At 40.8% G+C, this 15,197-nt stretch overlaps 1 protein-coding gene across 4 annotated transcripts in view; it reads left to right on the forward strand.

Annotated features, from left to right (window-relative positions):
• Window positions 1–15,197, forward strand: part of cacna2d3a (calcium channel, voltage-dependent, alpha 2/delta subunit 3a) — a 108,373-nt gene that overhangs the window by 44,410 nt on the left and 48,766 nt on the right. For all 4 annotated transcript variants that reach the window (XM_069526665.1, XM_069526666.1, XM_069526667.1 and 1 more), the window contains exons 5-10: window positions 632–794; window positions 4,508–4,639; window positions 5,459–5,670; window positions 6,699–6,773; window positions 10,272–10,361; window positions 10,875–10,988. In XM_069526665.1, coding sequence (XP_069382766.1) covers window positions 632–794; window positions 4,508–4,639; window positions 5,459–5,670; window positions 6,699–6,773; window positions 10,272–10,361; window positions 10,875–10,988 — 786 coding nt within the window. The remainder of the gene's footprint in view (window positions 1–631; window positions 795–4,507; window positions 4,640–5,458; window positions 5,671–6,698; window positions 6,774–10,271; window positions 10,362–10,874; window positions 10,989–15,197) is intronic.

Consider the following 15,197-nt stretch of genomic DNA (forward strand, 5'->3'; position numbering starts at 1 on the left):
TGTTTTGACTTAGTTTGCATGTCTAATTTTAATGTGGATGTATGTGCAGTTATTTTACATGTGAACAGACAAAAGTACACATGGGATTTTAGACTAAAATGTCAAATTCTCTTTTCAATCGCCTGAGCATCTTTATCTATTTGTTGTCTTTTGTTCTGCATCAGCTGCAGCCTTTGTAGGATGTGCCCCTGTGTGGTATCTCAGACTTCAGAGCTTCTGGGACGCGGGGAGCCATGTGCTCTATATTTATCTAGCGCCATGATTTATTAATAGTCTCCCCAGTATGCGCAGCACTAAAAATACAGCGGAGCCAGAGCACCACATTCAGCATCTGCAGCTTCGAAGGGAGTGCATGGAGGCTGAGGAGAGATTTGTGTGTTCAGCAGCTTTCCACTGTAGCAACATGCATGTATGAAATGATCTGTGGATTCAGGTTACCTCAGTACACAAACTGCTCTCTGACTCAGCGCTTAAGTGACTCAGCCATCCTGTACAGTAATAACACAAGGTGAATAAGCTGGAAGTGAGATACACAACCCTTATTGAGGTATTTGCTCAGGTATTGTGTGTTTGATTGTGTTTAATCCCATCTCTGTTGCCTTCTCTCCCTATATTTTATTCTCATTTCCAGTATGAATACTTCAATGCAGTGCTGATCAACGAGGTGGATGAGGAGGGGAACAGTGCAGAGCTTGGAGGAGAATTCATCCTGCAACCCAATGACCACTTTAACAACCTGTCAGTCAACCTTAGCCTCAGCGTGGTCCAGGTACCCACCAACATGTACAACAAAGGTATGTCCAACAACAAAGGAAATGTTAGAAATACAAATATGCAGACAATGATTATTTTAATACTTTGAAAATATAATTGTTCTGAATCATTCAGCAATTTAGATCATTTAGATGATTGAAATCCTCTGAAAATGAAAAGAGCTCAGTACAATAGTAAGTATGGGTGTTGGTGCACATGGATGTACGCCTGCGTCAGGAGGAGGATTTGAGTTCATTAACTGTAACTCTGTGGATCATCTCTACCACACACTGACTTAATTAGCAGTTAAATTATCGGATATTCTGCTGATTTACCATCCACTCAAGTCCAACCAATCAAGTCATGGCCTTGTACAATGCTCAGTGGACAGAGTGAATGTCATGTCGGCTTATCCCAGCTGGAGCGAGAGAGGGAGAGGAGAAGAAAAAGAAGGAGAGAGTAAATGAGCAAGAAAGTAGGTTAATTAAAGCTATGTGGAAATAAGGAGAAAGTAAGAGTGACGGGAGGAGAGTGAATAAAAGGCAGAGGAATTGAATGAAAGTGCTCGGAGAGTGAGGTTGGCGGAGCGGTACAGGGAGAGGAAGAGTCATTTTGATTTGATTCAGGCAAATGAGCAGAAATGCATGTGCACATGTGCATGCACAGACATGAACTCACACACACGGTCACAGATCATTTTTGGGGACGTTACATTGATCAATCAAATCATGTATTTGACATATATGCAAATACAGGTTCTGTCTGATATTAAATGTCAAAATGAGCCTGGGAGAGGAGGCAGAGGCAGTTTGTGAACCTGCTGTGTGTTCATCTGTTAGTGGAGCTTACTTCAAGTGCACTTGCTGTTAGCATTGCATGGACAGCTAGCGTGGGACATTAGCATGACATCCAGATACAGTATATCGTGTTTCTCTGGGAATCTGATTTGTTGTTGAAGTTATGACCCCAGTACCAAATGTTAGGCACCAAGCATTAAAGGTTGAGTGTGTAGAATCTAGTGACATCTAGTGGAGAAGTTGCATGCTACAGCTGAATACCCCTCACTTCCCCCTCCCCTCCCAAACATGATAGAGAACCTGTGGTAGCCTTTAGTCATCTTAAAAACCCAAGGAGGTGTTTAGTTTGTCCAGTCTGGGCTTCTGTAAAAAAAAAAAAGGTGGCCTCCATAAAGAGGACCCGCTCCTGATGTAAATATAAAGTATTTGAATATAAAGGGCCTATTCTAGGGTCAACAAAATACTTTTTATTTACAATGAAACAAACTGGTAAAAACTTCAGTAGGATTATTTTATATTCAATTTCTGCCTGTAGATCCCTTTCACCTAAATCTTACATACTGAACCTTTAAAGTAACGCATCATTGGAAGCCTTCTGTGTCAACACTGTTGTGTCGCTGATATGCACGGAGCGGCTGCGTTTTCCTCACATGAACTACATCATCGTCATCTGAAGCTTTTCTTTATGCTGCTGAGGTGTTGGCTGTAGTCTGTGCTATTCATAAATGGTTCGGTGGCAGCAGTGATGAATTGGAGGTTGAGTCCTTGATAGCAGAAAGCTTTGTGCCCCCAGAGATTAATTGCAGGAGGAGTGCACCTCATCAAACATCCATCTTCCAAACTTCCATCCTAACCAAAACACCAGCTCCCACTATCATGCTTTATGAGGCTACATGACAGGATCATGTACCACGGCTGCAATGAACCCACGCTCACATTAGTGGCAGGTCGATACACTCTAATGTCCGTATATGGTACTTACATTTATAGTCTCTGACACTAAGAAGTGTTCACTACTCCACATGAGCACATGCACTCACTCATGCACACAAACACACAGTGCTCCTCACCCCTCTCCTGTTTCTACTCCTCTTGTTAAAACCATCCCCCATAATCACCGTAAGTAACCAAATAAAGATAGATTCAGTTGAGCTCGCTCGGAGTGGTGCAGCAGGGAAATCAAGACACTTCTACTTTCTAATCTGATAACACTTGTGTGTACGTGTGAATGTAATGATATGTGAATCGTTGGAGCTCCTTTGATAAGTTTGAATTAAGGACTGCATTAGTTGTGATGAATTTAAATGACAGCTTAGAGGGAAAGCAGGGCTCCTACCTTCTCCCTCATCATGATGAGCTGAGATTGTGATAGACACTCAAACTGCACCAGAAGTGACTGTATCGCTGTGGAAATGTCTTTAGTCTTCACTCTGTGGAGGTGGATAGGTGTTTACTATCAGGTGGGGGCTGTAGGGCGCTAACTTCCAGAAGACTAATTCAATCATGGCTTATTGGCATGACTGTTGACAGCAGAACAATGTTGCCAGTATAGGAGATGATGGGAAATCTGTTATCTCCTTTTCTTTTCCCTGTCCATTAGGTTCTTCTCTGTCACTCTGAGTGATTTTCTGCCTGCGTTTCCCGTCTGCCCTCCTGGATTCTCTCTTTTTTTTTTTTTATCACTCACTAAAGGCTTTTGTGTATCCGTCTCACTGTATGATTGTCGGCCTGCTCATCCCGTTCTGCTTCCATCTTCCCTTCTGCGCTCCTGAGCCAAGAAAAATTGTGGTAGTAAGCAGCTGTAATAAGCTTGGCTGTCTGGTTGGAAACCAGTTACACTCATTTGTCTCTTAGTCTGTTAAAGGAAAGCAAGCTCAAATGATTGGATATGCTTCACCGTCTATTACAGTCAGGTTGGAGAGAATTAAAAGCTAAACGTAGAATATTGTGCAGAGACTCACACTGTATGTTGCATATGTGCACACATCAATACTGCCCTACAAAGGCAGAGAGCAGTAACTACAGACATACTGGAGAATATAAAAAGAGAAATGGTTGACTGGCAGATTGTTGTTTCATAACTTTCTTCTGTCAAATGATGATCTCAAAGAATAATTGCCCCTACACTCAGGGGTTAAATTGGACTGGAGCTGAGCTGTGCAAAGCAAGACATCCAACATCCACTCAGGGAGGGACAGTTGTGGACAGTCTGTTGAGATCACTAGGACATTTTCCTCCTGGCCTAAGGGTCATTTGTGATGATATGACAAACAGGAATAAATTGATGGATCTATTATATCAAGTGCTTATCTTACCTGTGCAGGATGTTTACATCACTGAGCTGTGGGTATGTGTCCAGAAACTGCTTCTACTATACAGCCGTATCATCCTATTCTGAGTTTACCACATATAATGGCTGTCAATACCAAAAATCATAGATGAACTGAACTACTAACATGTGAGTTCATAATTTAATATTACTAATTCATCATAATTACCAGATTGCAAAATCTGTTTAAAAGTTTAGTTTTAGCTTACTGGGTGCAACTTAACTGTGAACTCAACAGCTGAGGTGGAGTTACTGTGTTTTAGCTTTTATCTTTTATATACTGCAAATAAATGATACATCTCTGGGCTTAATTCTGTCCAAACAAGATGGCAGAATATTCTCTAGTCTTTCTTATTGTCTTTCATATCTCTCATTCCTTTTCTCTCTTCTCATCTTTTCCCTTAATTTTTTCTGCTAAAATTTGCCTGCATCTCTGTGTAATGAATCAGCCCTGATAGTGATCTGTGGAGGCGCAGTGTGTGAAATGATATGACTGGATGAGCGGCCACTAGAGAAAACCTGTTTCGACCTCCTGGACAGCACAAAGCTGCATCAGAATAGCACCTCTTGTCTCCTCTTCACACTTGTCTTTCACCTTGCATATTTTTTCCTTTTTTTTTTCTTTTAGACTCTGCAATTGTCAACGGTGTGTTCTGGTCTGAGGCCTTGAATAAAGTGTTTGTGGATAACTTTGAGAGAGACCCATCGCTCATATGGCAGTACTTTGGCAGTGCCAAAGGATTTTTCAGGCAATACCCAGGTGAGTGTGTGTGTGTGTGTGTGTGTGTGTGTGTGTGTGTGTGTGTGTGTGTGTGTGTGTGCGTGCGTGCGTGCAATTAAGTTGCTGTCTCTTTAAAAGCAGAATCTTAAGAGAGCGACAGCTAAACTGGAGGCTCTCGATGTGTATGTGTGAGTGAGTGTGTGGAAATTTCACTGGTAAGCTTTCTTATTTTTTCCTTTTGACCTCTTGAACTGCCATATGTGTTCTTTGTTTATGGTTTTAATATCACACACCTTAGTCTTGACATGTATCTGTGCAGCCATGGTTGTAAAAAGTCCCATCGTTACTATCCTAAAGCAATTCGACATAAAGACTCCAAAATGTAAAACTTGTGTTATTCAATGCCTCAAAATGTCTGTCTACTTAAGAAACGGTCCCAAGGAAAACAGCTGACTGTGTTCTCAGAATACATGGGAAAATGTTCCAGAAAGAAATGTTGCTGTTTAATTTTTCAGTATTTTGAGCAATTACCTCTATTTTACAGGTCCACCAGCATAAATCTCAAATCTCTATCTTCCTGGCTAGATACCACTAAAACTAAAAGTAAGAAGACATATTTTTGGAACGTGGTGGAGGGAGCTCTAAAAACAGCCGATCAGTGTTTTAGAAAAAATGAGCTGGGACAGAAAAAGAAGTGCATTTTAGCAGAAAGCCTTTGAGGCTCAAAGAATGAAACTTCCTGGCCACCTTTTTGTACTGTTTCTACAATGATACCGTTTTGTTTTTCATTCTGTGCAAATCATGCAACTTCAGCACTGTTGCAATTGATCGTCTTTGACTTGTGTGATGCTCTTGAAGGAATCAAGTGGAAGCCAGACGAACACGGGGTCATTGCTTTTGACTGCCGTAACCGGAAGTGGTACATCCAGGCTGCCACCTCTCCGAAAGACGTGGTGATCCTGGTGGATGTTAGCGGCAGCATGAAAGGCCTCAGGCTGACCATTGCCAGACAGACTGTCTCCTCCATCCTGGACACTCTTGGAGATGATGATTTTTTCAACATCATCGCTGTGAGTCCACACAGATGTGCAAACACATAAACTAACTCAACCCATCTATATTGCTGTAGAGTCAGAGATGCACAAACACACACATACGAACGCACACGCAAACACAGGCCCACATTCTCTCCCCTCAGATCAGAGCCAACACTGGAACGAATCAGCTTTCTCTTCTGTCACGCTCACAACCAATTAGCAGTCGACTGAATGAAGATTTGAATTGCAAAAGAGACAGTTATGATTGGATCCCGCCTCAGGCACCCAAACCATTGTTATCGCATCTCAGTCTGATGAAACTCCATTTGTGTGTGTGTGTGTGTGTGTGCGTGTGCGACCATGCACTCGCATGTGTGTGTCTGATGCTATTTTACATCAAAAACTTAGCTCGTCACTTTGCCAGCCTCCGTTCTCTTCCTCCAGAGAACAAAGTCTTCATTATCACTTGATATCCTAATCATGTTATTTTGAAAATTGTTCTTTTGAAAAATGGCGAAAAAGAGGATTTCGACAATCAGGCGGAAACATATTGTTTTCCCCAAATTCTTAAAAGGGTTGTTACTTTAACTCATCATTCATTTGCTTTCCTGTCTTTTAATTTGTGCTACTTTTGCTATGTTACCTTGGAAGACTGTTGTAGAAGGGGCTGTGGACTTTGTTCGAGGTATCTGCATTGTCAGTATTTGTTTCATGCTGCAACACACACACACACACACACACACACACACACACACACACACACACACACACACACACACACACACACACATTGATGTATATGTACCTACACAGATTAGGGCAGAATTGTGGCTTTGGTAGAACACACTCTCATTCTCATTCATTTGCTTTGAAGTCTGATTCATACTTTTGCATTAGTACAGTACTATCACAGAATAGCAGGCTCTGAGTACATTGTGAACTGTGCACGTGTGTGCTTTTCATCAAGATGAACCTTGAATTGAAAATTTCTATATATAGCACACAGCACATTTAAAGCCATTACTGTCATTGCTTTAATGATTCCACCTGTACTTTTCCAGTACAATGAGGAACTTCATTATGTGGAACCGTGTCTGAACGGAACTCTGGTCCAAGCAGACGTCCCCAACAAAGACGTGAGTCTTTCTTTCCTTGTCTCTCATCACTTCCTCATGTGCAGTCATTTAAAAATCCTTGATTGACTGAAGCTTTGTCCAGGCTCAGGGTGACTTTAAGAAGATATTAGGAGAAAAAAGGATTCAGGTTCAGCTTCAAATTTATTTTCATCTAGTAACATCAATAATCTATACAGTTATGTTTTGTACCACAGCACGATCAATTCAAAAACTGGAATCTACTAAAATCGAAATATACATAAAAAGTAGTATACAATATATAGTCTTTAACAGATCCAGACTTTTTTTTTTACCATTGTGAAACTGTCTAAATGAACAATATAATAAATAAAATATTTCAATAAGAAACATTTTTATTTTGTTATTATCATCTGTAGTTGTAAGTGTAGCATATAAATAGGATAGAAATAATTACGGTTATTTTGCTCTGTTAAAATTCGAAGGTTTTCTGTGAACAAAAGGTTTAAGCTACCTCAGCCTCAGGATTCGTAGGGCAACTCAGATAAGCCAATGGTGTTTAACCAGCAGAACTTTATGTGGGTAATATCGGTGCCAGGTTTTGAGAAAGAAGAAGACAGAATGAAGTTATGAAAAGTGATAGCTCTTGTTCTGCTGCATCAGTTTTTATTTACATTTTTTCTTAATGCTGAATTGGTGGATTGTTATAAATATTTCCATGTTAAATGGTTTTGAAAAATGTGTGCTTGTCTGTATTTATTTGTATGCATGCTAATTGCACTTTAGGATGTTTTCATCAAGATGGAAAATGTGATATAGCCTGATTACCTTCTTTGCATATGAGTCTCTGCTCCTCTCTGGTGTCTGCACTAAAGGCTCCATCTCCAGACGCCGATTAAAAATTCCATCACTTCCAAATTCTTTAAAATTCCATTTAGAAATAAAATTGCTAACCTCCATTAGTCCAGGTCAAATCTTCGGGATGCAGCTGTGTACTCTCTAATGCATGGACCACTTCCCATGTGCCATGTGCAGAACACTGTAGAATGTGCACCTGTTGGTGTTTAAGTTAGTTTCTGTTTATTCTGAAAAGAGCGTTGACCGTGATGTAGACTTATGCATATGGATTAGCATTATGTGTTTAATTCCAGATGGTAGTTTAATGTAGCGCGAGTCAGCCAGCTCAGAGGGGAAGGCAGTCTGCACTTGTAGATAAGGCTAATGTCTTTTACTCGAGCTGGGGGCAGGAAGTGACTGTCACACTGGAGACTTAAACTCACTGATCTGTCTTTGCAAAATCTGTTATTTCACACCCAAACTTCAACTGGGTCATAAATACCTGTTCAAGCTTCCAAGGGATACACATTCATCAGGCTTTATCACCGCAAGTAGCTATTTGTCTAATTACACTTGTCAACTGCAAGGAAGTGGAATCCATCCTGTCTAATTATTGCTCCCATAGGCAGCAGTTCCAGAGAAATATTTAGAGCCTTTTGATTTTTTTTTTTGCATTGAAACTCTGCATGAGAGATTCACATGATTGGCGTGAGCAGTAGTAAACAACTGAACTGTGTGAGCTTTAGTGACGTAAGTTAAACTATGGACAGTTTTGTAGGATTCTTTTTCAAAAAATCTGTGCATTAGGTATAAGATAATAAATGTTGGATTTGCAGGTAAAATAATACCAACAGTGTCTTGGTTAGAACCCAGATAGTATACAGATGCAGGCCACTTCAGGCAATGATGCAGCCCTTCTGGTCTGCTTGGGGTCTGAACAAAATGGATGTTAAATAGCAAACATGCAGTGCTCTCAGCAAGGTGTAATCTGGATGTGGCCTGTGGGGTAAAAGGCGAATATGGCCCAAATTGCACAAAAGTGCTTGGCAGCTTTTGTTGACGTGTGATGTTGCTATGGTTTGCTTTTGGCCCAGATCTGGCAAACAGGAGCAGACTGCCCAAGTGCCATCATTAAAGCAAAACCCAAATGTTATTTTCCATGCATATGCCTCCATGTTGACATAATTACTTGCCATTTAAAGTCAAAACCTTAAGGCATCAGCAAGCTGCAATTTAAGATATTTTTTTGTTCATTCATTATTCTTCCCCTGTGCTCAGGCCTCTTTAAACTGCATGCTGTGATCGTTTTGGAGTATAAAAGGTGTCTGCAGCATTGAAGGGTTTGATTTCCAATGTACCGTGGATTTCTGAACCTTGTGTTGCTGCACATAAGGTTGAGCACTTTCAGTATTGCATGCATACACGGATACGCACACTTTTTCTGAATCTGCCACTTCAGTAAACTGCTGCTACAGGGATTGAGCATAGCCTGCATGCTGTGCTGAGACAAATCTCTTCGATCTTTATTCACGTACACACATCCACACACACACACACACACACACACACACACACACACACACACACACACACACACAGTGGGTAAAGTTTGTTCTGCTCCAGGGTACAGCCTTTTGTGGGAACCGATTAACCCTTTTTAACCACATCAAAGTAAAGGTTCTTTTTTCCATATGGGGGTGTTGTTGGAAACGCTGGAGGTTGTTTTTGTGCACATATTTATTTGTGTGTTGCTGCCGCCTATGCGTGTGTGTGTGTGTGTGTGTGTGTGTGTGTGCGTGCGTGCGTTCTGCATGCATGTTTTGCACCCAAGTGTGCAAGCCCTGGCATGGCCTTATGCTGCTCAAGCCTCCTACTGTGTGTTGAGAGACTTTCCTCCTCCCCTCAGTAAGAAGCAGAAGACTGGAGGAGATAAATGTAGAGGGAGAAAAAGCAAAGGAAGAGAAAGATAAGAGAGTGATGAGAGGATGACGATGTGGGTGGGGCCCAGTTCTAAATTATTCCTGGATCTTAGAAAGTGAGCGTCAGAGTCCTATCCTTTATATAATGCCTCATTTGTCACCAGTAGTATAGAAGCGTATTCGAGAGGGTTGCTCGGAGGAGGGAATGTTTTCACAGGAAGTTGAATAGAAGAAATGATTAGAATTCCACCAACTGGATCTGAATACCTATACTTAGATTAAGTGTGTGTGTGTGTGTGTGTGTGTGTGTGTGTGTGTGTCCTCTAGACTAGTAATAAGCCCTATAATGAGACATACTCATGAGACCTGTTAGGTTGCTGACAACATTGAACTCATCGTTAAATATTGAACACTTTGAACACAAGTGCACGTAGATGCGTGCACACAAAGGCACACACACGTATGCATACACACTGTGGAGAAAATGGTTGACAGCTGAAAGGATATCTGGTCGTTTTAGGTCTTTAGACAGGATGTGACATTTCACTCTAAAATAATGTCACAGTTTGCTGCAGAAATTGGCTCAGTGTTGTGTTAAACAGAATGTCAGTCCACACACAAATGATGGTGAATCATGTACAGACTTTTTTGTGTTATAAGAGAATAACATTAAAATCCTTGTATTTTTATCCTTTAACTGTAGCTATGTGGTCCCCATTTAAATCAATGATGACTTCTATTGGTGTCACCCTCTTTTTTTTCTTTTCTTCTCTCGTCACCGCAGCACTTCCGGGAGCACTTGGACAAGCTGTTCGCTCAAGGCATTGGTATGTTAGACATAGCTCTGACTGAGGCCTTCAATCTTCTTAGTGACGTAAGTAACACATTCATGCATAATGACCCACACTGGCACATTCACATGCATACACCCCCACACACAACGGTCTCATGCACAAAATTAATGAGTCCACTGTAATTAATGGAAAAATCAACAGAATCATGCAAAAACCAAGTAAACAAGACATTTGATGCCTAAGGTCCCTGGTTTGATGTCAAATTATGAAGAAGCAATTAATCAAACACATGTAAGGTACATTGTTATTACAAATTTCTCCATTGTGCCTAATGACTCTTTAATCTTAGAGAGGTAACGCACTCCCTTAGTGTGAGAGTATAGTTTATGTGTACAGGAGAAAGAATATAATTTCTAATCCACTAGAAAGTTTCCATGATGTGAAGGTAAGTCATGTACACGATGAGCTCAGATAGGAAGGAACTAGACTAGCAGTTTGGTTAGGGATTAAAAAAGTTTCTGTTTGGATGAAAAAGTAGCTTTGGTTTGTTTTGTTCACCTGCACTAACGTCTCCTCTCCACCTCTGTCTCCAGTTCAACGAGACTGGCAGGGGGAGTGAGTGCAGCCAAGCCATTATGCTGGTGACAGATGGAGCAGTGGACACGTATGATGCCATCTTTGCCAAATATAACTGGCCAGACAGGAAGGTAGTGTATTAAACACACAAACACACACACATCACATTATTCTGCAATTGTGTTCCAGGACAGTTGTGTAGTGAGGTCGGCTGAACTCTATTTCCTCTCATAACTTGACGATAATCGTATCATATAAATAAATATTTCAAAATACAATTATAAATATTGTGTTAAAAATACATGCATACAATAATATCCTGGGACTCAATTATTGTCTCTCTCTCTCTCTTATGATGCAGTAACTATCGGGTTCCCACTCCAACAGCTTAATAACTTTTAATTATTATTTCTACTCTTTGTGATGAGCAAAACCTATCTCTACCTCTAGCACAGCATCATTGAACCCTTTCATGACCCTAGTAGGTATTAGCAGATACTTTGCTATATGTTGAAGTATTTTAAACATTTGACAAAAGTATTTTAATGAAAGAAAAGCTTGTATATCAAACATTGTAATTGTGAATTATTTCCGGCATAATCTGATCTTGTGACAGCCCTTTATTTGGGCTTTTATTACAATTTATATACAATCACTGTAACTGTAATACATCAGATACTGATAGAAATAGACAGTTCCTACAAACTGAACGTCTTGAAAGCATGATCACCATAAAGATAAGCATCAGTGTTGTTCATATGAAAACACGTTCTGTTTGCTGTTCTGTTGTCATATTTCAAAACATGTTTTTGACAAGCAGAAGGTATTTAGTGGGTCCAGATTGAGGTCCTTTCTAAAGCAAGAGTTAAGTATGGCCCTGTCTCTGAGGTCGGAGCTGTCTCTCTGCTGTCCTGCAAGGTAATTGTGGTGCTCCACTGACAGGCCATGAAATGAAATGGGAGGAGAGTGGGAGAGAGGAGATGGAGGGGAAGAAAAAGGCTTATTCTTAGGTCATTTTCCTTCGTAAAAGAAAGCCTGCAGGGTCTTCATCCTTAAAAGGCTGAGGATTGAAATACTGAAGGCAGTTATACAGGCACATCCAGAGCTTAAAGCGTACATATGTGCGTCAAGTGCAAGCTCCCATTGCCTCACATATTTTGTCAAGCCACACTGCCTTGGAAAATATTACACTGATGAGCCAACATTAAAACCAGTTACCTTTTTTTTTTTTTACAAAGACACACACACACGCACACACTCCTGCACACACACACACACACACACACTCCTGCACACACACACACACACACACACGCTCCTGCCTCAAGGCTGTACAGCAGTGCGCGGAGAGGGGACAAGGCTGCTAGATGCTTCCATTTAAAAAAAGAGGCCCCGCTGATAATAGAAGTCTTCAGTCTTTGTCAGTCTCCCTCTCTCTCTTTCCCTCCGCTGCTGGGGTTTAATGGCTTCCTTCTAACCAGCTTCCCCACTCTATAGCCTCACACTGAGCGTATAAGCATGCGTAGGGAAACCTGGATGCAAATAAGCTTCTGAATATCAGTATGCGGATAATATTTATGCCAAAAAGCTACAGAGATAATAAGATCATAAAGGAAGCGTTGCCATGAAAAACAGCTGAAATGTCTAAAACACTGTTAAACTTCAAATATATTCTATAATGAGTTTTTGTTTCATGATATTCCAGTGATTACTTTTAGAGATATACTGTCACAAATTCCAGATAACAGCCGTTCGTACATAATGACTCAGACGTTATTTAGCATTCGTCTTTACTTTTTGCAGCGTGACCTCAAAAAGCTATAATGCAAATAAAAGGCTCAATAGAAGGAGGTTTAAATGTTGTACTCCCCAAAGACCTGACTTTGACCTGACTCTCTGAAGTTTAGTGCAATTAAAGGCTTGCATGGAAATCTGATCTCCCAGATGAGTCATTAATACATATTTCCCTCCTAGTTTGCTTTAAGGTGTCCAAACGCGTGCCTGCAGCCACACACGAAACATAAATATGGACATATCTGCACACCCACTGCACTTACAAATGCAACTACAAACTTGAATGATGCCTTGTGATGCTATTCCCAGTTTATTTATCAATGTACAATTTGTGTTTCATGATTGGAACCAGTTATATTTGAGTTTGTCTGTGTGTTCAACCAAAATACTGTGTAAGTCTTTCACCTTTTGATTTGTTTTAGTCGGCCATAACAAACACTTGTCAATAGAGACCAAATATATACAAAAGCTTTATTTGAATTTTGGCAGAACAGAACCAATGTGTGCAGCCTTGAAAATATTTGAAAGCCCTGTATAAAATTGAAAACTGAAAACAAGCTTTGACATTGATTAGAACAGTGTTGGCCAGTTCCTGTCTGTAGTGGCACCAAACCTTTAGCCACCTGAGCTAATACACCAGTGATCTGCTGAACGACAGACAGAAACAATGCGTCATGAAACCATCAACCTGTAGCAAAAACCTGGATATAGTGTTCAAAGATAGAACTGATTCCTGTATATTTTCTGCCAGTATTAATTCTACTGTAGCACCAGATAAAGGGCAAACTGTATGTGCATGTAAAACAAGCTAAAGAGGACCCAGCCCCATGAATGAGGGCACAGCTGCATTGGCACGTGCGTTAAGACAAAAAGAAAGACAGAGTCCAAAGAGGGTCTATAGGGGTAATAACTAAACTAACATCTCGGTCTGCTTCTCTGAGCTTTTAGTCTCAAAAATGCCAGGTTGATTAAAATTGATCAAATATTATTAGAGTAAAAATTAAAGAAATGATCATCAGAATCTTTCCTGAGACTGATTAAAGTTGGGTTTGCACTAATTCAGGAGTGTTGGTTCACCAGATAAAAGTTGTGGTGGAACAAAAGCAGATTTTGAGATAAGGAATTTAATTAGAGGCAAATGATAGATGAAAAAGATAAGTCAGTAAAGGAGAAATAAAATCAGCAGCTTAAGGTTATCTGGATTTGCGATGATAGTAGTCCTGACAATCAAAATTATTCAAACTGAACGGCTTACAAACAATGTTTACACAGAAAAACTGCATGAACTGTTGAGTTAAATCTAAAAGTGTAAATAAATACATTCATTCACGTATGGACGCTCATTGTAAATGAGGGCAGAGCATATGCATCGGCCTGAAACCAGTAAGTGTGCGTTCATAGGCACGTACAGATGTGTATACTTGCATGTCTTTGCATTTCTATTCTCATGAGCGTGTGTATTTTTATTCCTGCCTATATAAAATTTGTGCAGTCAAGTAGGTTGAAGATTGCATGCTGTAGCCAGAGCCCCTGCCCTCTCCACTGTACTTTACTTGAGCCGTAAACCTCGTCCATATTTCATAACCAGCCTGCTATAGTTTGACCCCAGGCTTGGTTACCAGTGAAGTAAAACACACAAGCACAACAAGGCGTTCCCACTGTGACACCTCTGAACCAAAGCGCCACACTGGGCAGTTACGATTATGTTGTGTCTGTTGTGTCTTCCTGTCAATCCAGCAGAGTCGTTCAAACGGCTGAGGTCTGTATGAATAGAAGATGATTATAGATGATTAGGGCCGCTCACAAATGACAGTGTGACTATTGTTCTTATTCACAGCAAAACTCATTACAGCTGACAATAGACCAACAATATCCATACTAGAAAATCAGAGGCTAGAACTGTCTGTCTGTGGTTTATATCTTTGTTTGCTAAAGCTGTTATAATCACTGCTAAATTTACAAGGTGTTGACCTTTGAAAGCTGTCACTAACAATGAAATGAATATGATTTGAACGGAAGTATTGCTCAAAAGGGAACTACCCATAGACTTACTGTGATTTTCAAATCCTTCTCTTCAGCCTAAAACAGATAAAGACATAAACATACCCACATCTAGACATGAGTGTGCATACTCACACACACACACACACACACACACACACACACACACACACACACACACACACACACACACACACGCACACACACACACACACGCACACACGCACACACACACGCACGCGCGCGCTGTCAGGGTGATGGGAGGCAGTGAAAAATGCAGGCATGGGTGCTATGGCAGCTGTGCCCCCAGAGGCTTGCATCTGCTCCAATCTGGCAACCTGCTCTCCGCACATGCTGCATGCACACACACACACACACACACACACACACACACACACACACACACACACACACACACACACACACACACACACACACACACACACACACACACACACAAACCTGCCCCTACACCTGCTGATAGAGCCTAACTGAGCACTGCCATGAAAAATGGGTTTGGCAGCAGAGAGCTAAGAAGATTCTCT

The sequence above is a fragment of the Paralichthys olivaceus genome, chromosome 6 (assembly GCF_024713975.1).
Source record: "Paralichthys olivaceus isolate ysfri-2021 chromosome 6, ASM2471397v2, whole genome shotgun sequence".
Classification (NCBI taxonomy): domain Eukaryota; kingdom Metazoa; phylum Chordata; class Actinopteri; order Pleuronectiformes; family Paralichthyidae; genus Paralichthys; species Paralichthys olivaceus.